Source organism: Oryx dammah, unplaced genomic scaffold (assembly GCF_014754425.2).
Source record: "Oryx dammah isolate SB20612 unplaced genomic scaffold, SCBI_Odam_1.1 HiC_scaffold_25, whole genome shotgun sequence".
Taxonomy (NCBI): Eukaryota; Metazoa; Chordata; class Mammalia; order Artiodactyla; family Bovidae; genus Oryx; species Oryx dammah.
In genome coordinates, this window is record NW_024070209.1 from 103,087,599 (window position 1) to 103,115,019 (window position 27,421).

General features: G+C 62.4%; 3 protein-coding genes across 6 annotated transcripts in view; 2 read left to right on the plus strand and 1 right to left on the minus strand.

Moving 5' to 3' along the window:
• The window catches only part of ADAMTS13 (ADAM metallopeptidase with thrombospondin type 1 motif 13), a 31,076-nt gene extending 22,575 nt beyond the window's left edge, over positions 1-8,501 (plus strand). The window contains exons 24-31 of the mRNA XM_040225742.1: positions 116-245; positions 1,293-1,475; positions 3,497-3,701; positions 4,437-4,743; positions 5,228-5,374; positions 5,707-5,883; positions 7,293-7,477; positions 8,084-8,501. Coding sequence (XP_040081676.1) covers positions 116-245; positions 1,293-1,475; positions 3,497-3,701; positions 4,437-4,743; positions 5,228-5,374; positions 5,707-5,883; positions 7,293-7,477; positions 8,084-8,248 — 1,499 coding nt within the window. The 3' untranslated portion in view covers positions 8,249-8,501. The remainder of the gene's footprint in view (positions 1-115; positions 246-1,292; positions 1,476-3,496; positions 3,702-4,436; positions 4,744-5,227; positions 5,375-5,706; positions 5,884-7,292; positions 7,478-8,083) is intronic.
• A 752-nt stretch (positions 8,502-9,253) lies between these two features.
• On the plus strand, positions 9,254-18,283 carry CACFD1 (calcium channel flower domain containing 1). 2 transcript variants are annotated; one of them, XM_040225623.1, is made up of 5 exons: positions 9,254-9,438; positions 12,539-12,611; positions 13,150-13,275; positions 16,028-16,135; positions 16,689-18,283. In XM_040225623.1, exons 1-5 carry the CDS (start codon positions 9,318-9,320, stop codon positions 16,777-16,779), a joined length of 519 nt encoding a protein of 172 aa, XP_040081557.1. In that variant the 5' UTR covers positions 9,254-9,317; the 3' UTR covers positions 16,780-18,283. The 2 variants fall into 2 exon arrangements, with proteins under 2 accessions (XP_040081557.1, XP_040081558.1); XM_040225624.1 differs by lacking the exon at positions 13,150-13,275 and having other exon boundaries at positions 9,260-9,438.
• Positions 18,284-18,575: 292 nt separating this feature from the next.
• SLC2A6 (solute carrier family 2 member 6) lies at positions 18,576-26,248 on the minus strand. Of its 3 annotated transcripts, none has more exons than XM_040225591.1 (10): positions 26,058-26,216; positions 25,358-25,520; positions 24,118-24,324; positions 23,400-23,499; positions 22,263-22,474; positions 21,698-21,850; positions 21,007-21,115; positions 20,524-20,709; positions 20,204-20,349; positions 18,576-19,324 (listed from the first exon to the last, which is right to left on the minus strand). In XM_040225591.1, exons 1-10 carry the CDS (start codon positions 26,147-26,149, stop codon positions 19,169-19,171), a joined length of 1,524 nt encoding a protein of 507 aa, XP_040081525.1. In that variant the 5' UTR covers positions 26,150-26,216; the 3' UTR covers positions 18,576-19,168. The 3 variants fall into 3 exon arrangements, with proteins under 3 accessions (XP_040081525.1, XP_040081527.1, XP_040081528.1); XM_040225593.1 differs by having other exon boundaries at positions 21,698-21,727; positions 26,058-26,209; XM_040225594.1 differs by lacking the exon at positions 21,698-21,850 and having other exon boundaries at positions 26,058-26,248.
• Positions 26,249-27,421: the final 1,173 nt, after the last annotated feature.

Genomic DNA, 27,421 nt, shown 5'->3' on the forward strand with positions numbered 1-27,421 from the left:
GCCGGGACTCAAATCCAGGGAGGCCTCATCTGCTAGAGCTGTCCAGAGACTGGGGCTCCCACAGTCCTCGCTGACCCCCTTCTCGGGGCACGGGGTTCCTCCTTCCTCCCCACAGGCCTGGCGGAGCTGCGTTTCGTGTGCCTGGACCCTGTCCTCAGGACACCCGTCCGGGAAGAGCTGTGTGACCTGGCAAGCAAGCCTGGGAGCCGGCGGGAGGCCTGCCAGGCTGCCCCGTGCCCGGCCAGGTGAGTCCGAGGGAGGGAGGCCGTGCAGAGGGGCAGCAGTCTGGGTGCCCCCGGGAGGAAGGAGCTCCACCCTGGCTGCGGCTCCCTACGGAGCGCTGGCCTTCCCTCCCTGCAGGTGGGAGACCCGAGCCTTGGCACCGTGCCCAGTGACCTGTGGAGGCGGGCAGGTGCCACTGGCTGTTCGCTGTGTGAGGATGGACCAAGGCCGCCTCGTCTCCCTGCCTCACTCCAAGTGCTGGCCCATGCCCCGGCCTAGGCCCCTGGAGGACTGCAGCCCGGAGCCCTGCCCTGCCAGGTGGGCCCATCCTTAAGGAGGCAGGTAGTCCTAGGCGAGCACCCTTGCAGGGTGGCATCATCACCTCCCATTAGCTCCTAAGCCTTGGCGTCCTCACCCGCAGGAGGGGGTCACACTGGTGCACAGAAGACTGGGGGATGGGGGGTTTATCACACAGGGTTTGGAATGCTGTGGGCACATGTGGTTGGTGGCTCGGTTTTCATCACTTGCTCTTTACTGGGCACCTACTATGCCCAGCTGCTGCGCTGTCACAAGGGGACACCACCGCTAACAAGACAGTCAGGCAGCCCCGTGTTCATGGAGCAGATGCTGGGGGCTGGGAGCGGGGGACGGATGACTAAGAAGATTGATGGGAAGATATATATATATATATGTGTGTGTGTATACGTATAATTTGACGGATGACATGGTGTGCTGTGGAAACACAGTGGGGAAGAAGGTTGGGAGTCTCAGCGGGGACGGGTCCGGGTGATGGTGGGGCTGGGATTCCTGTTGGAGACCGATGTCTCTGCAGGGCCCCTTGGGTGGCCGGCCCCTTACCCATTGCTTTTCTGGAAGCATCTACCCTCAACTTCCCCTTCTGCAAAGCGGGGTCTTCTGAATGTTCTCTGTCCCCTGCACTGCACCTCCCGGTGGAGACGTAAAAGTGACACCCCTGAGAGAGAACCTTTTCCAGGCCCTTTCCGGTCTGGGGTGGACGTGAGGGGAAGCCGGGCTCCCCCGGGGCGCCCCCTGACTCCTGTTTGCCCCAGGTGGCGGTACAAGCTGGCGGCCTGCAGCCTGAGCTGTGGGGGAGGAGTGGCGCAGAGGATCCTGTACTGTGCCCGGGCCCACGGGGAGGACACGGACGAGGAGATCCTGCCGGACACCCAGTGCCAGGGGCTGCCCCGCCCAGAGCAGCAGGAGGCCTGCAGCCCGGAGCCCTGTCCGCCCAGGTCAGCAGCCCCAGCGTGGGCAGTAGGCAGCCTGAGCGCCTGGCGAGTGCCGACGTGGGGCTGGGCCTGTGGGGGTTACGGGGCGTCTCAGGGGTGCTGGAAATAGGACCCCCACCCCCCTCCTGGCAGGCTGCATCCGGCGTCATTCCAGCAAACTCAGTCGCTGTCGGTTCTAATGGGGGTGGCTGGGGGCTTCCCGGCAGAGGCGGCAGCATCTGAGCAGAGCCCGAGGGCTGTCCACCCGGGGCTCAGCACCGCTCGAAGCCACGGGGACAGCGCAGGTCCCGCCGAGGGGTCCGGAGACGGGTGGGAGCCTGGTGGGGACGCTGCCGGTGCCCCCGCGGCTTCTTCTTGGTGATTTCGCACGTTAAATAATGCAGTGCTCCTCTGTGTCACTCAGAAACACCCAGAAAGAATGTGAGTCACCCGCGTCCTACCACCAGGTTTCATAGACGCTTCCGTATCTGTTTCCTCTGTCTGTCTCCATGGTTTTAAAGAAGTATGCCACCACAGGGCGATTTCACTTACACTGAAACCTTTAAACTCATCTATGATTTATTTGGGGTCTGTTGCAAAGTAGGGGGCTTCCCAGGTGGTGCTAGTGGTAAAGAGCCCGCCTGCCAACGCAGAAGACATGAGACTCAGGCTCGATCCCGGGGCTGGGAAGATGTCTTGGAGGAGGGCATGGCAACCCATTCCAGTATTCTTACCTGGAGAATCCCATGGACAGAGGAACTTGGAGGGCCACAGTCTATAGGGTCACAAAGAGCCGGATACGACTGAAGCAACTTAGCACGCGTGCAAAGTAGGGGAGCAAAATGATTTTCCGAATCACCAGCTAGCGGCAGCATTGGCTGCATCCCCCCTGCCCCTGCGAGATGCCTCCTTTATTGCACCTGACTTCTCCTGTGTGTCGGATCTGTGTGAGGCTTCCTACCAGACTCTGTTGGTTTATACCCCACCTACCGCCACCCCCAAGTCAAATTGTTTTAGTCACTGTAACTTTACGATCCGTTTGCTGTCCATACCTGTGTCCCTTGATTTCCTTGCTCACGCTAAAACGTGCACTCCGTTTATTTTTGCGCATCATATTTGAGATGATCTGGGATTTTTTAAATGGGAATTTCATGCACACAGGAGCTCCGCTCGCCCCTGGAATGTCCCTGTGGCCACCCTGGCCTCCTTGATGTTCTGGAACATTCCAGGCGATGCTCGTGCACCTGCCTTCCCGCTGCTCTTGTATGTGTCTCCTCAGAAATCTCTTCCCAGGCTCTGCTCGAAGTGCCATCACAGGGAGGCAGGGGGTCCCCCCGAGACACTGTCACAACGCGGGTGGGGGTGGGGCGACCTGCTGCTGGCATCTAGTGGGTGGAGGCCAGGGGTGCCCCTAAACACACCCTTCACTGTTCAGATGGCCCCGCGACAAAGACCCATCCGGCCCCAGACGTCACGAGGTGGAGACCTGTGTGTGCTCCGAGGCGGGTGGGGAGGACTTGGTCTGGTTCCCCGCCGTATCTCGGCACCTAGAACAGCGCCAAGCCCGCAGAAGGCACGCGATTGGGAGGGGGCATCTCGGGTCCCGGGGCTGGGGCAGCCTAGTGTAGTGATTAGGACTCCAGGCCCCAGGGCAGCCTGCCTGGCTTCAGCCCTGGCTCTGAATGTACCAGTCGTCATCATTTGCTGAAAGATGATAAATCACCATGTGCAGGAGTGAATGATGGGGACGGAGATCAGCTGTCCATCATCCCAGGGCACGGCTGCCCTGTCCCTGTTCTTGACCCGGCCAGCAGCTGGTGCCACGGGTGTTCTGTGACCTTCTTAAGGAAACAGAGCTCTCTTTCCTGCAGAGCTTCCCCCGTGCCACTCAGCCTGGTGATCAGCCAGGAGGGGCCCAGGGACTGCGCTGCTGGACCCCCCAGGAGCCTCGGAACTGGTCCTGGCTGGCCGTCTGAGAAGCCCACCCCGGGCAGTGCCACCCCTGGGGGTGCCGAACCTCTCCCTGGGGTCTTCTCTTGCTGTAGGTGGAAAGTCACGTCCCTCAGCCCGTGCTCGGCCAGCTGTGGGCTCGGCACGGCCACTCGCTCGGTGGCCTGTGTGCGGCTGGACCGCGGCCAGGACACGGAGGTGGACAGGGCAGCCTGCACGGGCCTCGTGCGGCCACAGGCCAGCATCCCTTGCAGTGTCGCCGCCTGCGCCTACCGGTGGCATGTCAGCGCCTGGACACAGGTGAGCGCTGCAGCTGGGCTGGCCGGCCAGCGTGTCAGCCGAGGGTCCTCACGCATGGGGACCTTGGGCAGGGGCTCGGGATCCCCTGAAAGGAGGGGGAGAGCCAGGCCTGTTAGTGCAACGAGGGATGGAAGACCTAGAGGTATCAGGGGACAGGTAGGCCTTCAGAGGCCCCGAGGTCTGGAGACGTTGGAAGATGAAGGGCTGATAACTCCGGAAGGAGAGCAGCTGCCATCCTGCGCCCAGCACCTTGCAAAGCCCTGGAGAGACGAAGGTAGACAGGGCTGGGTCCCTCCCCCTGGAGGGGCTCGCTCACAGTGCAGAGGGGAGAAGAGGCGGAGCACAACGGCCGCCAGGGTCGGGAGGAGCCTGGGCATCCAGGGTGGAGAGATGATCAGTTGGAAGAGGCGGCGCGGGGCGGGCAGGCAGGGCGGACGCTGCGCTGCAGTGAGTGATGGAGGGCAGGAGGAGGAGCCCATGGGTCCCCACTCTGGGGCCTGGAGGCAGTGAGGCCTGGAGGACGACAGGGAGAGAGTCGGGTTTGAATCCATGCTCCTCCTCTCTCTGCGACCCTTGCAGGGTGACTTCTCTGAGCCTGTCTTCTCATCTGGAGAATGGGCACATATGCTCGCCTCCTGCGTTGGGCAGAGATTATATCTGATCCTGCCTGGCCTCTGGTCAACCACTGTCTCGCCCCGGCAGGGTCAGCCTCACTCTGTCCCTCTTCCCTGGCAGTGCTCCGTCTCCTGTGGGGAGGGCATCCAGCTTCGGCACGACGCCTGCCTAGGGCCCCGGGCCCGGGTGCCTGTGCCCGCTGACTTCTGCCAGCACCTGCCCAAGCCGGTGACCGTGCGGGGCTGCCAGGCTGGGCCCTGCGCGGGGCATGGGACGGCCAGCCCGGCGCCCCACGAGGAAGCCACTGCTCCAGGCCAGACCACAGCTGCCACAGCTGCGTCCCCGGAGTGGCCCCAGCCTCACGCCCGCCTCCTCTCCCCAGCTCAAGGACGCCTGCCCGGGCCCCAGGAAAGCCCAGTGGAGACCAGTTAGTTTCATTCCTTCTTTCTGTGTGGGGGTGCTGCAGGAATGGGGGGCAAAGACATCTTCACCGGGGAGAGTCAGACTGCGCTCCTCATGGGGACCTCTCAGGGGGGTGGACCTGTGACTGCAGGACTCTGGACGCTGGGCTGAGCGCGGCTGAACTGGAGGGGTGGGCTTGGGAGGCTGGGCCCTCTGCCTCACTGGGAAAGCGCAAGCTCACTTTTACTATCATCGGGGAGAGGGACCCGAAGGTTGAGAAGAGTCAGAAGCCCTGCCCGTGTGACCCACTGGCGCAGCAGGCATGGCTCTGTGCCTGGGGTGATGATGCGCTGGCCCACGCAGCCCCCTTCCCACCCGAGAAGGCTTCCGGTGGGGCCTGGGAGGACACGAGCCACCCCAGCTTCCAGGCTCCTCCCCTGGCCCTGCCCTGCGGCGGACACCCTGCCTGGGAGCGCTGCTCACCTGCCCTCCTGCTGCTCGCTGGCTAGGTGTCTGTGGCCGGCAGCATCTTGAGCCAACAGGAATCATCGACATGCGAGGCATGACGTGGCCAGACTGTGCGGTGGCCATCGGGCGGCCCCTGGGTGAAGTGGTGACCCTCCGGGTCCTGGAGGGTTCTCTCAACTGCAGTGCTGGTATGTCTGGACCACAGGAGCAGCTGCTGCCAGTGGCGGGTCTGGGGGTGCCCGTGAGGGTCACTCGAGGGTGCCCCATGCCTGGGAGCATGCTCCAAGTGCCTCCCCATGTGTAATCGCTACAGCCAGCTGAGGACTGGGGTGTGGTTGTCCCCATTTCACAGATGAGGAAACCGAGGTTAGAAGAGATTAAGTTTCACATGGAGTTCCTTAGTGTTGCTTGGCCAGTAAGTGGACGTGTCGGGACCTGAACTCAGCTGAGTCTGCGCCAGGCCACTGGGCTGCTGCTGGACTTGGGGTGCTGGGTCCTCACTGCACTGCCCCTTCCCCAGGGGAGATGCTGCTGCTTTGGGGCAGGCTCGTGTGGAGGAAGATGTGCGGGAAGCCGGCCGGCGTGGCTTTCAGCTCCCAAGCCAACACGCTGCTGGTGAGGCAGCGTCTTGTGCGGCCCGGAGGCGGAGTGCTGCTGCGGTATTCAAGCCAGCCTGCCCCAGGAGCCTTCCACCGAGGTACGGCGAGGCAACGGAGCCTCCCCACCAGCCCAGAACCTGCTGGCGGGGCCAGTCCTGATGGGCTGGTGGGCGAGGCAGTCAGAGGATTGAGCTGCTGTCGTTGTTCAGTTTCTCCGTGTGTCCCACTCTCTGAGACCCCACGGACTGCGGCACGCCAGGCTTTCCTGTCCTTCACTATTTCCCTGAGTTTGCTCAAAACTCCTGTCCATCGCGTCAGTGATGCCATCCAACCATCTCATCCTCTGTTGCCCCCTCCTCCTCCTGCCCTCAATCTTTCCCAGCATCAGGGTCTTTTCTCATGAGTCTGCTCTTTGCATCAGGAGGCCAGAGTATTGGAGCTTCAGCTTCAGCATCAGTCCTTCCAATGAATATTCAGGGTTGATTTCCTTTAGGATTCACTGGTTTGATCTCCTTGCAGTCCAAGGGACTCTCAAGAGTCTTCTCCAGCACCACAGTTCAAAAGCATCAATTCTTCGGCACTCAGCTTTCTTTATGGTCCAACTCTCACATCCGTACATGATTACTGGAAAAACCGTAGCTTTGACCAGACGGACCTTTGTCGGTAAAGTAATGAGCTGACTGCGAATGAAATGCAGTGTCTTCCTGGACCCCCGACACCCGACACCCTGGCCTGGCACTCGGGTCCTTCAGGATCCTTTAAGGGCCTTCTGCAAGCTGCCTTGCCCAGCCCCACTGAGTGCACTGTCCTCTTGGCTCATCCTCTGCAGAGCAGGGTGTGTGTGCACGCACACCTCGTATGCGAGACAGTGGCCGGGAGTCCTGCAAGCCTGGGGCCCCAGCGCATCCATGGATAGCCCTCTGCTTGCTTTAGGGGTCTTGCCCTCTTCCTGCAGCCCAAGGTGCTGGAAGGTGGCTTCCCTCGGGGTTCCAGGCACTTCTGGGCCCCCCAGACCTCAGGTGGGAAGTGGGACCCTGGGACCCTTCTTCCTTGGCCCCTCAGCATGGAGCATAGGCCCTGGCTGCCGGCCTGGTCCTCGCTCCTCACTTCCCAGGCTCCCCACGTACAGGCACCTGCCTTGGGGGAGACTCAGGAGGGCTGCCCCTGGGCCGGGTCGGTGTAAAGCTCTCTTGCACGTGTGACTTCGCTGAGATCTCTTAAAGTCTGTCCTGCCCAGTGTGTGCTCCTGTTCCCTTCACTTTGCGGAAGAAACTGAAGCCCGGAGCATTTAAAGCCTTCATTAGGGTCACCCAGCCAGGAAGTGGTAGAGGTGGGGTTCAGTGGGGACTTCTGCCGGGGCCCCTGATCCTGACCGTGGTGCCGCACTGATCTCCACTGCTGCCCGGCTGTGAGCTGCCCTGGCCTCTGCCAGAAGCAGCCATTCCTGGGGCATCCTCTGTGTGTGAGATGGCCCATACCCAGTTTGTCCACCTACTCTGCCCTGCAGGATGTGACACGCAGCTCTTCGGACCCCGGGGTGAAATCTTGAGCCCATCGATGATTCCGGGTGGGAGGAACGTGGGGGGCTGTCGCATCTTCATCGACGTGGCCCCGCGGGCCCGGATCGTCATCCATGCCCTGACCGTGGACAGCGGCACCAGAGCTGAGGGAACTGATGCCAGTTACATCTTGGTGAGGCTGCTGGGATGGGGACAGGAAGGGGCTGACTTCTGCTATCATTCTCGACAGCCGTCCCTGGGGACAGGGGGCAGAGACTGGACTGGAGGGTTGCTGGGCCCACTGAGTCTACTTCAGACCAAAATCCTCAAAATCAATGAATGAATGGGAGATAAGTTTCCTCCACTTATTTCCCAGCAAATGTTTCTTGAGCTCCCTACAGAATGAAATACAGGAACTGGCTGATGTAGACAGCCGGTTCACCCAGGACTGAAGCATAATTTTAGTGCATCAGATAATTTTACTAGAAGAGTAGGCCAAGCCCTCCCTCGATGAGCTTTCGTGTGTTCTGGGAGAACTGGCCTCTGTAAGGTATCAGCTCCCTGCAGGAGGCTGTCTGGCCTCTGTACAAAGCTGGGCTCAGATCCCAGCTCTGGCATTCTGGCTGTGTGTCCCTGAGGAAGGAGTACAACTTCTCTGAGCCTCACAGTTGCTCAGGTAGAACAACAGCGTCTTGGTGATGGGCTGCTGTGTGACCTGGGTGTACGATACTGTACACATCAAGTGCTCATGCTAATTATTATTTGCGGTCGGTCCTTCGGGCTGCCTCTTTTCCCCCAGATCCGGGACATCCACAGCCTGAGGACAACGGCATTTCGTGGGCAGCAGACGCTCTACTGGGTGTCAGAGGGCAGCCAGGCAGAGATGGAGTTTAGCCAGGGCTTCCTGGAAGCACATGCCAGCCTTCGGGGCCAGTACTGGACCCTCCACACGAGAGCTCCTTAGCCAGCCGATCCCCTGCCTCAGCTTCCTCTCCAAGCGCATCCCTAAGTTGCTCAGTGGACACAGTGGAATGCCTCCTCCCAGTACCAGTAGGGAAAGGAAGGTGCCTGACATTTATGAACACCTGGCAGGTGTCCGTCCAGCCCTGGTGAGCTGACTCTGGTGTCTGAGGGCCTCCTCCAACAGACAGAACACTAGGGTGTGGGAGGCGGGACTCTTCCAGCCCCTCGGGTACCAATAAACTGAGCGTTCCGTCTGAGTAGCGTTTTATTTACCCAAAGTGCCCGAACACGGCTTGAAAACCCAGCCCACCGCACAACGGGGATTCCCTGGCCGCAGTCGGGCTCCACATCCACACCCGATTCCAGGAAGCCCCTGGCCACCGCCAGCGGTCGTCCGTCTATCCAGGGAGGGAGGCTGGAGTCCCGAGGCCCTGATGCCCGCGCTCCTGTCGCTTCCCTGCGACGCCCCGCCCCTCTGCTAGTCTGAGTGGGGAGGCAGACCCTCGGAGAGTCCCGCGGGGCAGGGCCGGGACCTGTGCTAGTAAGCGCAAGGGGGCGGGGCGCGCTCAGTCCTTGTCCCCGCGGGCCACGCCCCTATGCGAATAAGACGCCCCGCCCATATGCTAATGAACAATAGCTTCGGGCGTTCCCCCCAGCCCAGCCACGACGCCCCCGTCTCTATGTTAATAAGCCCGGGCCTCTCGGGCGCACCTTGCCGCGGCCCCGCCCCCTACGCTAATAAGCGCGAGGCCCCCCAACCCGGGCGAGCCAGCGGACCCCGCCCCCTATGCTAATAGCACGAAGCCCCGCCTCTATGCTAATAAGCGCGAGGCCCCCGGGCGCTGTCCGTCCAGGTTCCCGAGGGCCACGCCCCCATGCTAAAGACACGACGCCCCGCCCCTATGCTAATAAGCCCGGGCCTCTCGGGCGCCCTCCCTCCGCCCGGCCCCGCCAGCCCCGCCCCCTATGCTAATAAGCGGCCGCCTCTCCCACAAGGCCGCGCGCCGGGACTACGCGGCCGGCTCCGCGGCTCTTTGTGCGCGCGGCGGGCAGCGCCTGACGGCGGCACCATGAGCGGCGCGGGCGGAGCGGCGGTGGCGCCCGCGAGCTCGGCGCAGCCCGCGCAGGAGGAGGGCATGACGTGGTGGTACCGCTGGCTGTGTCGCCTGTCGGGGGTGTTAGGGGCAGTCTGTGAGTACTCGGCCCAGCCCCGCGCCCCCCACCCTGCGTGCCTCCTGGAAGGGACCCGCTCGAGATGCAGTCTGCTGGTTGCGCGGGGCTCGCGGGAAGCTGGCGCTTCTGTGGTTGCCATGGTTACCGGCTGGCGGCCCGGACTCAGGGCGCGCGTTCCGGCAGGGGGGAGGTGGAGCGTGACCGCCCGGGGAGCCGCGGGCCCGACGTGGCCTCACCGCCGCACCACCCCCCTTCCCACGACGCGCCTGGCCGGAGGGCAGCCCCGCCTGCTGACTCTGCTGCGCGTGCGGACAGCGGCCGCCTTATCCTTCCGGCAAAGGTTGTTTACACGTGGGGCGGGTGCAGGTCTGGCCAGGTTTCCCAAGGGGCGGGTGGTGTCAGGGAGCAGGTGATCCCCGAGGAAGGGAGGTGACCCCTCCTCTGGGTCCTCGCTGTCCACTTGGAGACGGTGCGCTTCCTCTGATGTCAGCTCTGCCTCCGGCTGTCAACTCAGCTGCAGCAGTGCCACGCATCCTCATGTTCCCGGGATGCAGGCTTGTCCTGGACACACCCCCAACCTCAAGTTTTCCGGGAAGCCAGGCTCTTTTAGTACAACCACCCTCAAAAGAGCAGATGTAGGAAGGTGGACCTGTTACTCAGTGAAAGAAGGATCTCGTGGCGGGTCTTCTGAGGCGAGCGCCAGTCTAGCTGAATGGCTGCTACCCACAACCTTGTGAATTACTGGACCGGGGCGGGCACAGCCCGGGGCCTTAGAAAGGGAGTGTCTGTTTGTCCAGGCATTCTCAGGATTGGCACAGAGGGCCGGGGCCAGGCGGACCCTGATCAGATATGCCAGAAGGAGCACCTCTTTAGGGTCCCCTTCCAGTCTCATGGCCCTCCCAGGCGGGTGGAGGCAGGGTGTGCCCCTGTCCAGAGGCCAGAGTGGGGCGGGCCCTCTGCCAGTCACCAAAGGGCCTCTGAGTCCCTGTCACTGCTATTCAGAGGAAGCATGCTTTTGACTTTGTAGGAGAGACTCGGTATGATCCTTCAGAGTCTGGGTAGCTGTTTCCCTGGCAGATGAAAGTGAGGTGCTGTGGGACTGACATTGATGAGGCATGGGGTGGGCAGTGGAGGGCCTGACTGTGTCCTGTGGGCCATCACCCTCCTCCCTCTGTCTTGGGGTCCTCAGCTCTGCCGGTGGTGGTGGTTTAGCCACTAAGTCTTGTCCGACTCTTGCGACCCTATGGACTGTGGACTGTAACCCGCCAGGCTCCTCTGTCCATGGGATTCTCCAGGCAAGAATACTGGAGTGGGTTGCCATTTCCTTCTCCAGGGGATCTTTCCGACCCAGGAATCGAACCTGGGTCTCCTGCATCGCAGGCAGATGCTTTACCAGCTGAGCCATGAGGCTGAGTCCCTTGTTGACTCTGGCATCCCATCCAGCTTGTGCTTTTGAAGCAGGATACCTGGGCCGCACCAGGGGTTCATGGTGTTGGGGTACTGACCCGTGAAGATGAAGAGAGACCTGTGGCTTCACCCTGAAATGTCACTTTCACCTGCAGATTTGGGAACGTGATTGTCATGTGGATTCCCAATAGCATATAACACAGGGTCAATTGCAAAGCACACAGGAGTTTTAGAGATGAGACTAGAGTTCAGGTAGAGCTCCTGCTTCTCTCTGGTCGCTGTGTGGGAGCACCACCTTCCTCAGGTAGGGGGCCTTGGAGAGGCATTTCCTCGGGGTCTTGACTGTCATCTGGAGGAGACAGGCTGGCCCTGGACACCTCCCTCACTTGGGACGAGCATCAGAGGCCCCCGAGGGGACATCTTCCAGCACTTGATGGTTAAAGGGCTCCTGGCTGGAGCCTCTTTGTCTGGGTTGAAACCTGGTCCTCCCGGAAGGTTGGCTGGTGGCAGTAGACACGGGTGGAGGTGGAAGGCAGGACCTACGGGCCTCTGTCAGGCAAGACCGGGCCCAGCGGACCGTCGGGCAGAGGCAGCGTCATGTCTGGGGCACTCGTACCTGTGGCCCTGGGGAGCCCGCTGCCCGAATGAGTGTGATGGTCGGTCCAGGACAGTGCCGCCTTTAGTAGGCTGGAGCACGTCTGTCGCTGCAGGAGTCCTTGGGGGTCACACGGGGCAGTCTCCTTCGCTTCACGTGGTTTCGTCTTCCACCGCTTGTTCTCTGCGTAGGGTTACACGGGAACACACCAGGAGGGCTCCAGGCCTTCTCAGGGATCAGGTACGGAGGGAGCTGCTGCAAATTTAATGAACTGGTTGCTCATTGCTGCCTCAGGGCGGGGGGGCAGCTTCCTGCCCAGCAACTGGCTTCCTGGCCCTGCCTGGCAGGCTCCCGGAATTCTTGGCGAAGCGGGCTGGGGCCCTGGGGACGGAGGGAGGCAAGTGCATAGACCCTGCCTTGGGAGGCGTGAGCCGGCTCCGCGTTTGGGGCCCCAGGGAAGCCGCTTTCCTGGGTAGCAGAGGATGCCCCCTCCCTGCCACAGGCCCTGGGTGTTTCCAGGTGGGTGGGCTGGGCTGCAGGAGAGGAAATGGGCCTGGAAAGGTGAAAAGACCGTACCCAGAGTCACTGGGCTGGGTTGTGGTCAGAGCGGGGACTGTGACCCAGGCTGACCTGATCCCGATTTCTGTTCCAAGAGGGCCATTCCTGTGTGCACCTACACCCAGAGGGCTTCTCTTGTGGCCCACGCCGTGCGTGGTGCCGCCTGCCCTGCCCCGAGCCCTTGAGAGATGGTCTCTCTTTGATGCTGCCCACCTTGCGAGGTGGGTGTCAGGACAGCTGGGGCTGGGAGGGCAGGCTCCCCCAGGCCCGGAACGGAGAGAGGGCAGGATGCCCTCGCTGAACCCTCGAGCAAGCCAGCTCCGGGATCCCGCTGCGCTCTGGCCGTGGGGTCTGCGCAAGTGCTCCACCTGCCTGAGCTGTCCTCACGGTCCGTGGAGCCGTGTGCTGGCCTCGCTGGGGCCAGCTGTCCGAGGGCAGGTGTCTGGGTGCTTTGAGGAGAGCCTGGGGCTGAGTTGAAAGGGCTTCTCGCGCTGTCTTGAGCCGTCTCCCTGGGTGGCCTCGCCCGGCTAACTCCTGCTCGTGTGTCTCTCTCTCCAGCTTGTGCGATCTCGGGCCTCTTCAACTGCATCACCATCCACCCTCTGAACATCGCGGCCGGCGTGTGGATGGTGTGAGTAAGCGGGCAATGGTCCTGCCTGGGGGTTGGGGGTGTGTGTAGAGCCTCACCTCCCAGGAGGGCTGGGGGAGCCCACGGGGGTGGAGTTGGGAGCACTGGTCCATGAGACCTGCTGGATGCTGGTGGTGTGCGGGGGACTCGGGGACCTGGGGGGTGTGAGTTGTGCAGAACAGTTCCTGTTCTGGGGCTTGGGGGGTTCTTGGGGCAAACAGGGGTTCTTTCCCTCCAGGCTTGGGGGGATGGAAGGGCCCGGCCCGCTGGAAGGGCCCAGGGTCTGGTCACTGTGACTGGGATCTGGGCTCCTCTGTGGGAGCCCCTCGAGGGCGGCCGTGGCAGCCCCCAGCCTCAGCTCTGCCCTGGGAGCCCTGCTCCAGCCACCCTGTTCTGGCTCGTCTCGGAGCCTGGTGGGGTGAGCAGCATGGAGGGGGTATTGCCCGAGGCAGCAGCGGGAGGGGTGGCGTCCCGGGGACACAGGCGCCGGGACCCACCAGCCCGGCCCGGTGTCAGCCTGCTCCTCTCCCCGGCCCTCCAGCATGAACGCCTCTGTCCTGCTGCTGTGCGAGGCGCCCTTCTGCTGCCAGTTCATGGAGTTTGCGAATGTTGTGGCAGCCAAGGCAGACCGGCTGCGCTCCTGGCAGAAGGCCGTCTTCTACTGCGGGTGAGGGGCCGCGGGCGGGGCGCGACTCGGCTCCCCAAGACCCTGCCTCTGCCCCACGCGGCGGCGTTGGCCGGGAGTGGGGAGGGGTCGGCGGCCCACCCCAGCGTACTCCCCGGGGAGGTTTAAACGGGGACGGCCTTTGTGCCGAGTCGCGCGGTGGACCAGCTGTACGACGTGACCCAGTGGCTCTGCGTCCAGGGCTCTGCCGCCGCCCGCAGCTCCGGCTGCGAGGCCCGTGTGCCTTGCAGCACCGAGGGGGATAAGGGAAGGGAGGCTCGCCTGGGCTGTTGGCCCATCCGTTGGGAGTTGTTGGGCGGATTCTGGTAGATTCTTGTGTCCCTCTGGAAAGCCTTCCAGGACAGTGGCCGACCAAGGTGTCCTGACACGGAAGGGGGAAGCACAGGAAATAGGGCCTCCAAATATGTTTTTCTCGGATTTTCCCACTTGAGCAACGAGTTCTGCATCTGAGTCCTTGCGTCTGACCCCCCAGGTTGAACTAACTTCAGGATGTGTCTAATGCAGCTTCTGGAATAGCGCCTGGTGTCTGGGAGGCTGTTAAGAGCTCCAGGCAACCGCAGGAGGAGTGGTTATCTGGATTATCCTTAGGCGTCAACGCGGAGGTTTTTATTTCAAAGGTTTCCTCCCTTCCTGGAGGCCAGTGGTGTGACAGTCTGAGCACAAGATGTGTGTGCAGTTCTAGACCACCTCCCCCATGTCTGATCACAGAGGAATGAAATGCCTGTCGGCATGTCCTTTGCCTTGACCTTTATTTTTTAAATGTGTTTTAAAATGCTAACAGTAACGTATGTTTGTTAAAGATAAGCTGGAGAAGAGAAAGTTGTTACTCAAAGCCCCACTACCTGTTACATTTTGATAAGTGTTCTTTCAGTCTGTCTGCAGGCATTTTAAAAAACCCGTTTCTCACCCAGTTTTAACCATTGCAAGTAAATTTGTGTCCTGGTTTTTCCCCCTTAAAACATCACGGTACAGAGGTTTTCAGTTTTACCACAAAGGCTTCATAGGATGACTGTTAATGACAGAAATGCTGACCCCACTGGCTGTGCCACGCTTTTCTCGGTTTGCCAACTGGAGTACAGGTCAGGCTGCGATGAGCATCTTGGTGCTAAACTTTCTGTGTTTCTGATGATTTCCTTAGGCTCTGTTTCCAGATGTGGGGTTACTAGGTCAAAGACTATGGTCATTTAAATGGTTCCAGTGTGTGGCTAAATTGTTTTCCACAATGTGAAGAGGTTCCCTGGGTTTCTCCCTCCTTGTCCCTGGCCCTGGGCCGTGTGCCATTTTATTTGTATCTGTTAGCTAAGAGGTGAAGCCTTTTTCTCTATGCTTTTACTAATTGCATTTTCTTCTTTTGGTAATCAATGGTCTAGTTTTCTTTTTACCTGTTGACATCATAATGTCTTACTTAGTAAGCTGCAGGTGTTTTCTGTATTAAAGATTCCATCATCTTTTATTGTGTTCCCTGTAAATATATTTCCAGCCTGCTGTTTGCCTTTAATTTTGTTTTGACAGAAGATTTTTTTCCCACGGTCTCTTTTTCCCTTCACAGTTCCTATTATTATTTTATTACTGGGAAATTTTATAACTCCAGTAAAACCTCACGATCACACATCCTGCCGGAATGGACACGCAGGTAGAATTCAGTTGGTCGCGCCCAAGAAGAGGGTATACAGTCTTGTCTTCATTGAGTACCGGGTGTGTGTGTGTGTTAGCCCAGATCGCTGCCACTGGTCTGGACATCCCAACCAGGACCAGCCACTGACCCTGTGGACACGTAAGCCAGAGCGGCCGCCTTCCTCCAGGTGGTGCCAGTGGGATCAGACAGAGCGGGGGCTGCCTCACCAGAGATGTGCTCCGCGTGCGCCTTGCCACAGGAAAGCCCCGGGCAGCTTAACCTTTGGAATCTTCCTTGTTGAGATGTGGCTGGTTTCATTGCGCCAGTCGGAGCCTTAGTTTATTTACTGTTTATGCTGTTCCGGGCATCGTGCTAGGCAGTCAACACGCCTTACCTGATCCATCTCAAAACCTCTGAGATTTGATCCCACCCCACCGTAGTGAGATTGAGCCTCAGTTGAATAACTTGCCCTGAGTCACAAGGCCAGCAGGGGCCTGAACGGACACCGGAATTGTCTCCTCTCTCTGTCTCTGTGCACACTGAGGGCTTGGACCATCTCAGCGCTGTTTCCACCTTTTTGGATCATGGACCCTTTCAAAAAAAATTTTTTTTTAAATAATTTTACTTGTGTTTCGGTTGTGCCAGCCCCTTGTTGCTTTGTCTAGGCCTTCTCTAGCTGCAGCCAGGGGGGGCTGCGCTTCAGTCACGGTGTGCAGGCTTCTCTTGCTGCAGAGCACGGGCTCTATGGAGCGAGACCTCAGTAGCTGTGGCCCATGGGTTTCATTGCTCAGTGGCATAGGGGACCTTCTTGGATTAGGGATCAAACCCGTGTCTGCAGAATTGGCAGGGGGGATCTTTACCACTGAGCCACCAGGGAGGTCTCCCCAAAATCCGATGAAAGCCTCGGGTTCTCTCCCCAGTGCACAGAATTCTGCTGACAGGCTCACGGGTGTTTGAGGACTCTGTGCAGCTGGATTCGGAGCCTGTGTCCCAGCTGATGCCGGGGGTCCCTTCCTGTGCCCGCTGGCTGGGCAGCGGCTGGGTGAGCCTGGGCAGCAGGAAGTGGTGTCGTGGCCATGGGTGGGCGGGCCTCCCCCGTGACCTCTGCTCCTCCCGCAGGATGGCGGTCGTTCCTGTCGTCATCAGCCTGACCCTGACCACACTGCTGGGCAACGCCATCGCCTTCGCCACCGGGGTGCTGTATGGGCTGTCTGCGCTGGGCAAAAAGTGCGTCTGCTGGTCCCGGCCCGGCTGCGAGGGGAGTGGGGGTGGTCTCTCCCTTTTGGAGCCTCTTGGGGACGCAGGTCTGGGAGCGGCCGTTTATCAGCGTCAGTGACCCTCATCAGCGCCTCCTGGGCGTCTGAGCTCTAAGGGGTGGAGGCGGGAGAACTCACGGGACCCCTGGGGCGCAGAGTTGGCAGGGGTGCAGGGGCACAGCTCCTGGCGAGCCTCTGCCCATCGGGCCCGCTCCCGGCTCGGTGTTCCGATGCCGGCTCCCGGCCTGGTGTTCCGATGGCCCCCCCAGTCCCGCAGAGCACAGCCCGAGGGCCCCAGTCCTCCTCAACTCACATCCCCAGCAGTCCAGGCCAGTCTCAGAGGCGACAGGATGGGTCTTTGCCATCCTCAGTGACAGGGTCTCATCTGGGGAAGCCAGGGGGCGTGGCAGGCGCTAGGCAGGGCCCCCCCCCCTAGGGCCCCGAGCCAGGAACGGGGCAGAGGCCGGGCGGCTGCGTGCCTGGGGTCTGTCCCCCATGTGGCTCTGACTGCCCTGTCTCCCCAGGGGCGACGCAATCTCCTACGCCAGGATCCAGCAGCAGAGGCAGCAGGTGGACGAGGAGAAGCTCACGGACGCCCTGGAGGGGGAGCTGTGAGGGAGTTGGGGGCCCTGCTGCCCCCGCTCGCCTCCTGGTCTGAGTGAGCTTGTGCCGAGGAGCGTGGACCCCGAGGGGTCTGGGGAGGAGCCCACGTCTGGTTCTCTCAGTCCCGCTCACCTGTCCCCACGCCCGGAGTCCTCCTCTCTCTGCCCCCCACCCCACGCCCCGCCCTTGGCATCACCCTGAGCCAAGTGCCAAGGGGCAGGGTGAGGGCTCGGAGGGCCTCACCAGCAGCAGCGGGGCAAGCAGAGGGCACCTCGGGGTGGCCAGCTGCAGGGCTCCACAGACGCCCTCCTGGCCCCACTGTTCCCAGCTGGCCTGGCTTGGCCGGCCACAGGCCACGGGGTGGATTTCGAGACTTCGAGTGGCTGGCGGGACTGTGACCACTGCGACCAGCTGGAGGCCTGGGAGGAGCTGCTCCTGGGGATGTGGGTCCCATCTCCGTGGGGGGGCACATCCGCTCGGGCCTCCCGGCCTCCCAGGCAGGAGCGTACCCCGTGAGCTGAGCTGCCTGGGCCGCTTCTGTCTGGCCTCCCACCACCGCCCAGGCCCCGCCAGTCTCCTCCATGGGAGCCCCCAGATGCCCCTCCAGTGCCCCCACCGGCAGCCCTGGCAGCCTGACTGCTGGCTGGGGCGTGCTCCGGCCTCTGGTCCCGGCACCGTGGACGAGCGCAGAAGCAGGCCTCTCCCCTGGGCCTGGCCGGCCTGGGCCAGCCGTGCACGGCTCTGGGGCTCTGCCCCTGCTCCTCCCAGGAGCCTGGGGGGCTGCTCCCGCCTTCTGGAGCCAGCCCCAGGGCTGCACCCAGTCTTTGCTTCCAGATGGACCTTCATCTCTGGGGGTTACTAGGGTTGGCGGCTGGGAGGCAGGCCCTGTCCCGGGGATAGCAGCATGCCCCCAGCCCTCAGCTGGGCTGAGCTCCGGGGCGGCAGGGTCTACCGTGCGGCCAGCCCGGCGTGACACGTGCCTTCAGGGGTCCTCTGGGACCATCTTCTTAGGCCAGCGCCGGGGCCAAAGGGCTGTGGGCTGTAGGCCTCTCCAGGCCGGCAGGGTGTGTGTGTGCGTGTGTGTGTGTCTCCTGTGTGTGCCGTGGATCAGACTGTCTACCTCCCTGGAGTAGCGAGGGCCCTGCCCGCCTCCTGGCTCATCCTTCCCCAGGAAGTGGGGCTCTGGGGTCCTTCCTGCTTCTGCTGGGTCTCCCTGCTGATGGGGGTCTCCCTGCTGATGGGGTTTTTCCTGCTGATGGGGATCTCCTTGCTGCAGGAGGGAAGAGCTGGCTGTGTGTGGAGCAGGGTTGTGGCTCTGGCCTGTGAGGAAGCTGGGCGGGTGTTAGGCAGGCCCTCCAGCCCCTGGGTCACAGGCTAGAGTGGGCAGGTCACCCACCGAGGTAGCCAGGACTTGCCCACCCTGGGGGTCTGGGCTCTCCTCCCGTGCTCCTTGTCGACTCTCCGTGTCTGGCTTGTGTTTTGAGCAATAAAGCCTGGTGGCGGTCTGTACTCTTGCTCCCGTGCTCTGCTCGTTACCTTTTCCCTCTGGTCCAGAAGGGACACCCCGACCCCAGAGCAGCCGAACAGGGGCCCCCGGCCCCAGGGGAGCCCACCGTGTCATCGGGGTGCCGTGCAGCCTGCTCCCAGCATCTCAGATGGCGCAGGTGGCTCTTCTGAGCGCGCAGCTGGGAGGAGCTGGAACCTCACAGCTGGGGAGGCCCAGCGCTCGCCCCTTCCTTCTGCCTCACTGCGGGCAGACTGGGGTGGCCTGGGGCAGCAGGCTCTGGTGACCTCGGCTGAGTCTTGGGTCTGGCTTGGCTGCTGGGGGGGGGAACCCCACCAGGAGTACTCTCCACTCTCTCCTCTCATTTATTGGTATAAATAGGGTGAACACAGCTCGCCCTCAAGCGCTTCCTGTTCCCAGAAGCGGGGCGGGTGTAGGAGGCAGGGTCCATGCTGGGTCCTGTGCCCTGGCCGGTGGGCGTCCAGCACGTCCCGTGGTGTCCACAGGCCTCACAGGTGCAGCTTCCTGTCCCGGTCCCCACGCGGCCACCAGGTGATGGGAGCAGCCGGACGGGGGCGGCGGCGTCCCTGTGCAGAGCCAGTCTACCAGCACTGGCCCCGTTTATCCTCAGCACGAGGTCTACCAGCGAGGCCTTGTCCCTGGCCCAAGGCCATGTGACGGCCGCCTCTGCTGGCAGGTCCGGCAGATGAGTGTGTGACACCGCTCGACGGCGGTGCTGCCTGCCCAGGGCTGGCACGTGTTCCGGGGGCTGTCAGGCCTCTGGGCTGCCCTCCTGTGCCTGGGCTGTCGGTGGTGGGTTGCTGCTGCCTCCTGGATGCAGGGTGCAGCTTCGGGGCCAGATCCCAGCTCCACCGCCCTCTCCGGCGGGGCCGCTCCCTAGCGCAGGAAGGACCTCCTCCCGGTGCGGAAGAAGGACTCGATCTGCTCCAGCGACCGGCCCTTGGTCTCGGGCACACAGCAGCCAGTGAAGGCCAGGTTCACCAAACACACGGCGGCGAAGAAGAAGAAGGGGGCCTGCAGGCCGAAGGCGTTCTAGGGGGAAGAGTGCACGGGTCACGGGGAGCCCAGCGCTAGCTTCTGGCCCGGCTCGTGCCAGCCAGCCAGGGGCGGGGGCAGAGCTCCATCGCATCACCCTGTCAGATACCCCGGGGCTCCCCACCATCGGCAGGAAATCCAGCCACTTTAGCAGGGCGTTCGAGGCCCCCCAGGGCTGCAGGCAGCCCTCCTCTGGTGCTGGGCCCTGGGACTGACCACCTCTGCTGAGCTGGAGCCCACCCTGGCCCCAGACACCAGCCTCTCTCTCCCTGGTTCCAACGTCCACCTTAACTCTCAGCCTTCCCACGCGCCTGCATGCAGCAGGCTCACCACCACAGCGTGGCCTGGGACACGCTCTTACTCTGCCCATAACACCCCACTCTCCACCATCGCCCTGCCTCCTCCTGGCACCAGCTGTGGGTGCCCCCACCCTGCCCTGATGCACTGACTGCACCAGGACAGGCCCTGCCCAAGCTGTCCACGTCAGATCCTCCCGCCCAGGGACTGGGGACTCTGGTTGGCTTCGAGGCCTGCTGGGAATCGGAACCAAGAGTCAAGTTAGGATGGGGAAGTGCTCGGCTGAGGGACCCAAGCTGCCCACCAGAGAGAGGACCGCGCTCACTGCCCGGGAGGGTGCGGCAGGGCGGGCAGGCCTGCCTTTGTGGTTTCACCTCGGTCTGGGGGTCAGTTGCCTGACTCCTCCCAACAGTTCCCTGAGCCGAGTGTTTGCTGAACTGAGAGCCTTCGTCACGCTGTCACTTGACAGACCCTGGCCTGGTGTGAAGGGAGCGTGTGCTGAGGCTGAGGGGACACACGGAGATTTCTTCGCATGGGCCCCCGGCACCGGCCCGAGGGCCCTGCGGGCCGAGCACTCACCGTCACCAGCAGGAAGGACTTGGTGAGGGCAAAGGCGGTGAGCCAGCTGACCAGCACGCAGAGCCCTGAGGCCACGCCACGGGCCCGCAGGGGCAGGATCTCCGACATGAGGAGCCAGGTGATGGGGCCCCAGCCCATGGCATAGCCTGCCGGAGGTGAGGGGCAAAAGGGTGCGCTCAGACCCCGTCCGGGGGTCGGGGGAGGCCTCGGTGTCTCCCTGGAGCTGCTGGGAGACCCTCTCCAACCACCGAAACAGCAGCGCCCCAGCCCATCCGAACGTGACGCCGGCCCGCCCCCCACCCTTCCACAGGCACCCCTACCCATGATGAAGAGCATGGTGGCCAGCAGGGGCACCAGGGTGAGGTAGCTGGTGGGCGTGGCCAGGGGCTGCTCCGTGCCTGCCAGGGCCGCGCGCTCCAGGCCCACGGTGCTGTTGGGGGCCAGAGACTTCGGACCGAAATGCACGTACAGCCCCAGGGTCAGGTTGGCAGCGAACATGCCGGCGGCTGTGGGCAGATCGGCGGCCCTCGGGGGGCCGGGACCCCGTGAGCCCGAGCCCCTCTGCACCCTGCGCCCCATGCCGCCCGCTCCCACCAGGCCGCTCCCACCCCGCCGGCGTCTGGGCTGCCACACCCAGCTTGCGTGTTCACTCCCGCGAGCCCCAGCCAGCCTTTCTGGATGTCCAGCCCTGCGCCAGGTGCCGGGCAGACCGAGTCCACCGGCAGGGCAGCTGTGACCCAGGCCTGCGAGTGCCGCAGGTGAAGGAGCGAGGGGAGGACGCGCGGGCGGCCGCCCGCACTCACCCGAGACAAAGAGCAGGGCCTTGCGGCCGGCCAAGTCCATGGTGAGGGCGGCGATCAGCACGGACAGGAGCCTCACGGCGCCCACGATGGCGGCGTCATCCTGGGGGGGCTGCGAGGAGGGGGCCCTGACGCCGAGCGACCCTAGCCTGCTGGGCCTCTCCCCCACCCGCGAGGCTCCGCAGGGTCAGGCCCCGGGCTCAGCGGCTTTCTGCCAGTCACCCAGCCCAGCCCACGGGGCCTCGCTGGCAGGGGGCACAACCGTCATGCCCACCAATAAGCCCAGGGCTGGCACTGGATCCTGGCACCACTGCCGCTAATCTTCACATCTCATCTCATCTCTGAGCCCAGGACAGGCGGGTGAAGGCCTGCTGGCTATTATCTCCAGTTGGCAGAGGAGGAAGCTGAGGTTTTGGCAGGGGGCCAGGGGAGACTGACTTCCTGAGCAAGTGACAGATGCCGGGACCTGGGATCTGTGGCTCTCAGGGGGTCAGTTCTTCTAGAAGTTTGGTCTCCCTCGTAATTCCGAGTATCTTGCTTACAACGTGGAAGCCTTACAAACATTACTGAGGACAGGCAGGCGCACAGAAATAGTTACGAGACGTGGGTGCGCCCGAGGCCCCGGGCAGGGCAGGCGCTTGGCGGGCACGGCCTCCTTGGGCCCGGGGGCAGAGGGGCGGGGGCGCACTCTCACCAGCAGGACTGCGGTGCTGTCGAAGATGGACTGCAGGTAGACAAGGATGGGCGTGATGCCCGTCAGCTGCTGCAGGAAGCGCATCAGCAAGGCGATGACGATGGGACGGTACATGTGGGGGTCCCGGGCCTCGGCCCACGACAGGTGGCTGCTCTGCAGACACGAGGCTGCCGCTGCGGGGGGCTGTGCCGGCCCCTCCGGCTGGAGCCACCCTGGCTTGGGCTGCCCGGGGCTAGGTAGGAGGCTCCCTTCTTCCCTCTTCCAGGAAAGGTCCCTGTCACTGGGGCAGCCCTAGCTGTGGGGACCCCCAAGGGACCCAGGCTCCCGGGTCAGTGGGTGGGCTGAGGCAGACCCCCTGCTTGAGAACATGGCCGGGTACCCGGGCATCCATGTTGCGGCGCATACACACCCTGGGCCAGACCGCGAGACGTCCTGCCCCCACCCCCTGCTCCTAGAGGTGGGAACTGCTCTCATCCCCGCTTCCCAGGAAAAGCAACCGAGGCTCATGCCACCGGCATGAAAGGCCCGTGTCCCACGCGCTGCAGGACACCCACCCTGCACACACCTGTCTCCGGACAGTGTCCTGGATCTGCTCGAACTCCCAGCGGGTGTCGGCATCGGCCCCTCGCAGCCAGGCCAGCGCCTGTAGCGCCTCTGTGTCCCTGCCCTTGGAGAGCAGGAAGCGAGGGGAGTTGGGCATACAGCTGAGCAGCAGGACCATGACGAGCACTGGCCCCTCCCCGGCCACGGCCAGCCAGCGCCAGGGCAGCAGCAGGCCTGCGGACAGGAGCTGTGAGGGGCTGGGGCGGGGCTGGACACAACCCCTCCCATCGGGGGGCCTCTGAGCAGCCTCACTCGGCTTCAAGGGTTAGACCCAGGGCTGCCTCCTACAGGAAGCCTACCCTGGTTGCTCCAAGCTGGGCTGCACTCTGATCACAGGGCCCAGGTCCTTGGAGGGCCCCAAGGGTCACAGCAGGGTGATGGAGGAGTAGCCTGAGCAGCAAGGCCCTGGGGGCCTCTACCAGCAAACACTGACCACCCCCCGCAAACCAGCTGCACTCCGATCACTTTTCACCCATCCAAATACAGACCAGGCCCGACCCTGCTTAGCTTCTGAAATCTGACAAGATCGGGCGCATTCTGGGTGGTATGGCCATAGACCTGATCCCTTTTATCTATGGACTTCCCACCTAGGACTATTTGCCAGAAATCATTCTGCTATTAAGACAGTTTACAAGACTGAGAGAACCCTCACGGCCCAGTTAGGGGTGGGGCCTCGTGACCAGAGGGGCAGGGAACTGCCTGGAGGCGTGCAGCACAATGGCAGCCACCACCCCTGGCCTCCCAGCAGCGGGTTCATTCGTGGGCAGGTTTGTCCCTTCCTCTCTCGGGTCGGGCTTCCCCGGGTGGCTCAGACAGTAAAAAAGTCTACCTACAATGCAGGAGACCTGGGTTTGATCCCTGGGTCTGGAAGATTCCCTGGAGAAGGGAATGGCAACCCACCCCAATATTCTTGCCTGGAGAATCCCATGGACAGAGGAGCCCAGTGGGCTACAGTCCACGAGGTCCCAAAGAGTGGGACCCGGTTGAGTGACTCACGCTTTGGCTTGTGCCTTCCGGCCCCTGCTGCTCAGCGGCCCCGTCCCCCCACCCCCCAGCCTGCACGCAGGAGGTGTTTTGTGTGCCTCTGGGTGATACTTGCCAAGGGCGTAGAGGGACAGTGACCCGAACACCGCCATGAGCTGGGGCGTGGCGCCCAGGGCCCCTCGAACGCTGGGGGGAGCAATCTCAGACACGTACACCTGCAAGACACAGCCCATCCGGCCTCTGCTGAGCACACGTGCCGGGCCCGGCTGGGATGAGCAGGGTGGCCCAGTGAGCCCTGGGAAGCAAGGGAGTGGGGACTTCCGTGGGTTCTCGCCCTGGTCGTGATCTCAGCAGGACCTCAGCTGCCTGAACAGTCAAGTGGGCAGAACCACTCAGCCCTGACGGGGTGGAGGCCCGAGGGCACCCAGACTCTGGCCTCCGCTCCCCTGACCTAGGGCTTCGTGCCCAGCTGGGCCTGCCCAGCCCCGACGTGGGATCGATGGGTAACATGCTGGGTCCCAGGAGGGGTGCAGGGCAGGGACTTCCTTTTCCTCCTTGTTATGTTGCTCAATGTGGATTTTCTCTGGTTGAGCAACGAGTCTGCCAGGCCTCAAGACAGGAAGTTTGGGGAGTCCAGACTGGGGGCAACTTGGGGCATGGCGTCACATTTCCCCCAAGTTAGCTGCCCTGGGGGTGCTGAGCTGAGGCTCCCTGGCAAGCATATCCCCATGGATTGTGGGGGGGGGGGCCCGAAGCCAGGAGCCCTCAGCTCATGGTGGTCAGTGCAAATACTGAGGCAGTGAAGGGACCAGGCTGGGCAGTCCTGGCCTTACCGGGATGCAGGCAGCTGTGAGCCCCCCTGCGAAGCCCGTCAGCATCCTTCCCAGAAGCAGCATCCAGAGGCCGTGGGCGCCCGCCATCAGCGCATAGCCGGCTGCCGAGGGCACAGCTGAGAACATGATGCTGAGCTTCCGGCCCAGGAGGTCATTGAGGACCATGGCACTGAGTCCCCCGGCGGCCGCACCGAGGGTGAACACGGACTGCAGAGGAGGGTGCGGAGCAGGCATGTCTGGGCGCTCTGGGCACCCAGCACCCCCACCCCGACCCCATCAGAGCCTAGAGACAGCTGCTCTCCCAGGCTGACCTGGGAGCCTGGGCTGCAGGACTGGGGCTCTGGATGGTAGTGAGCCTCCTGTCCCCAGAGGGGTACAAGCAGCACACAGACAGCTGTTTGTGAGGGAAGCCACAACAGGTGTCTGCTGTGGTTCTATCCAGCCGGATGTTTAAACGCCTAGTACTGTCATATAGCAGAGAGGAGGGTTCTGTGACTTGAAGCCCTTGGGATTCTAAGGTTTGGGGTTCTCAGACTCCCTGCTGAGCACACAGGGAGTTGGACCCAGTTAGCAACTGGGCATCCTGCTGAGCCTGAGCCTCAGTTTCTGCAGCTACATCATGGGGAGAGCAGTGGCGCCCACCTCATAGGGTTGGCCCCGGAGTGAACAAGCTCTCATGGGAAGTGCCAAGCAGGGGCCCAGCACAGCTAGGTGCAGAGCGCGTGCTGGGTGTTACTATCTTAGCTAATATGCTGAGGTTGCAAATCCAAGGCTACTAAGAGCAGTTCTAGACACTTGGGACTCCGAGGACCCATGCTCTCCCTGCCCACACGCCCACCATCTCTCCTGGTGCCCTGGTGGCCCAGCAGTGCTCTTTCCATCAGTACCAGAGTGTCCTGCCTCCCCTTGCCCAGGGAGGTGCCTGCTCTGTTGTGGGGGGCAGTCTGGGGAACCCTCAGCCCCGCTGGGTAGAGATCTTAAGGGACATCTCCCCACCTGCTCCTTCCCACGCCTTCTCCATCAGCTTTCACTTCCCGCTTTCATTTCGGAGCCACTGTCTGGCCTCACTACCCCCCACCCCTTCTGCCGACCTGGGGTGGATGGGGGAGGGGCAGATCAGGGCCCTGGAGCAGGTCCTGTGGCTTTGCTTGGGGAAGGGGGCTGGTCTCCTAGCTGGGGACAGAGCTCATGGGTCCCCGGTCCCTCTGCCCTGTCCCTTAGCTCAGAGCATGGCTCTTACCCCGAACCAGGATGCCTGGGCTTTGGTCAGATTCAGGTTTGGATCCAAGGACTGCTCCAGGGCGGGGATGACGGGGGACGTGTAGACCAGGGCGTACCCGAAGCTGAAATTGCCCAGCACAGCAGCGAAGGCAGCCAGGAACACTCTCTTGTTCTGCAGGACCCTGGTGTGTGTGGGGGCGGTGCAGAGCTGTCAGGATCTTTGAGCCCCCCCACCTCTAACTGCTGCCTGGCCTGAGCACAATGGCTGCCCGCTCAGAGGGCAGTGCTGGGGACAGCTGGGGCAAGAGCTGGTCAGACTGGCACCTCCCGGGCCTGAGCACCAGCTTCCTGGGGAAGCCCCCGGGGCATGAGGACAGCCCATCGCTGGGGCTGGGACACGGGTGCAGGGCGCCGTTCCCAGAATAGGAGCCCTGGCGTCTGCCCCCAGCTTTGCCACGCAAGAAGGCTTGCTGCTTGACTTTAGGCAAACCCCTCACCTTCTCTGGGCATCCATGGCCCTGTCTCTGCCAGCTGGGGGCTGGGCCTAGTACTCGGGGCGGGGGCGGGGACCCGGACTAGTGTGTCTGAACGAGGCGGTCCCTTGGTGGCCACTCCCAGACAGTCAGTGGAGGCCCAAGGTCGGGGAGCCAGGTGCCCACTGGAGGTTACCAGGCCATCCGCATCCTCCACCCGCAGACCCTAGGCCCAACGACTCTCACCCGACCCGCGTCCTCTCCCCTGGTGACGGGGGCGGCTTCTCGGGGAAGGTGTCATAGTCCCGGCCTTCGGCTCCCAGCAGCGGCTCCTGCATGACCGGCTCCTCCCGCCCGGGCGCGCCGCGAGTGGCCGGGGCGGCTCTGTCCAGAGGCGCGTCGGGCCGCAGCGGATGGAAGCATCAGCGGAGCCCGGAGCTCCGCCCCCCGGCCGCGATTGGCTGCGGGGCGGCCCTGCAGAGCGGACGTCGGCCAATGGGGCGGCCGCGAGTGGTGGGGATGCTGAGGATGCCGGCGCGGAGCTGGGTGGGGCGGCCGGGCTTTCCCCGGGAGCCGACTCGCTTCCCGGCCGGAATAACCGGAACCGGGAGGCAGGGTTTTCCCTGGACGCCGCAGGCCCCTCGTGCGCCTCCGGAGGCAGCAGGGCTCGCTAGGCGGATAGGAGCCCTTCACGGTGGGGGAGACGCTTGGAAGTCGTGCGGGGCCTGGTGCAGGCTGGGTACCAGCCCTGGGGGCGTAGACCGCATCCCTCCTTCCCACCCGGGGCCCAGCTGGTATAAGCGGGGGGAAGCTGAAACCCAGAGAGGGGCCGCAAGGCGTCAGGGTCACCCAGGGGATATTTGTGCCCCTTCGAAGGAGGTGGGCTCCGCCTTGCGCTTCACTCCCTCTCCCTGCCACAATGCGTCTGGAGTCACCGCAGTCCCCTAACGCTGGGCTCGCCAGATCCAGGGCCCCCTCAGCCAGGGTGTGTGGCGTGAAGACAGAAGGAGGAGGGGGTGGCGGTTCCCGTGGGCGAGACTTGTATATTTTCCCATTTCTGACTGGGGGAGTAACCTGGGCTTGTAGCAAATCATCCAGGTACTAAGATACAATTTACAAATAGGAAAAGCAGAAACTGAAAATTCCCTGGAAGTCCAACCTGAAAAAACTCCCCAACCAACCAAATAAAAAACCCAACCCAACCCACACACCAACACACACACCACACAACAATGAGAGAAAATCTTGAGTTACTAGTGTCAACTCTCCCTTTGGACTTTTTCAGAGAGGAGAGAGGAAGATGAATCAGACCCTATCGTACTGAATGCACGTCCACGTATATTTTAAAACCGATCCTTCGTTGTTGAGCATTTGGATTATTTCCAGATTTTATCTGTCAAAATAGCAAAGAGTTTTAAAAAGTTGTTACAATTCTCTTTTATACTCATCGAAGTATAACCATATATATTAGAATAGACAGAACAGAGATGTGGGAAAAGCACGCGCTCTGCCCACAGCCTCACCTTCCCCTCTTTTCTCCACGTACCTGTTTGCATATTTGCACACTGGGTGTGCATCAGATCGTGTGGCATTTCACGCTGTCTTTTAAG

What these genes read in the sequence shown, in the direction of transcription:
- SLC2A6 (XM_040225591.1), bottom strand. Translation starts at nt 26,149, where the DNA reads ATGCAGGAGCCGCTGCTGGGAGCCGAAGGCCGGGACTATGACACCTTC. An exon ending in GGGGAGAGGACGCGGGTCGG is followed by an intron (nt 25,521 to 26,057) that starts GTGAGAGTCGTT and finishes CACACACACCAG; the next exon opens with GGTCCTGCAGAACAAGAGAG. An exon ending in AGTCCTTCCTGCTGGTGACG is followed by an intron (nt 19,325 to 20,203) that starts GTGAGTGCTCGG and finishes TCTTCCCCCTAG; the next exon opens with AACGCCTTCGGCCTGCAGGC.
- CACFD1 (XM_040225623.1), top strand. Translation starts at nt 9,318, where the DNA reads ATGAGCGGCGCGGGCGGAGCGGCGGTGGCGCCCGCGAGCTCGGCGCAG. An exon ending in AAGGCCGTCTTCTACTGCGG is followed by an intron (nt 13,276 to 16,027) that starts GTGAGGGGCCGC and finishes CTCCTCCCGCAG; the next exon opens with GATGGCGGTCGTTCCTGTCG. An exon ending in CTGTCTGCGCTGGGCAAAAA is followed by an intron (nt 16,136 to 16,688) that starts GTGCGTCTGCTG and finishes CTGTCTCCCCAG; the next exon opens with GGGCGACGCAATCTCCTACG.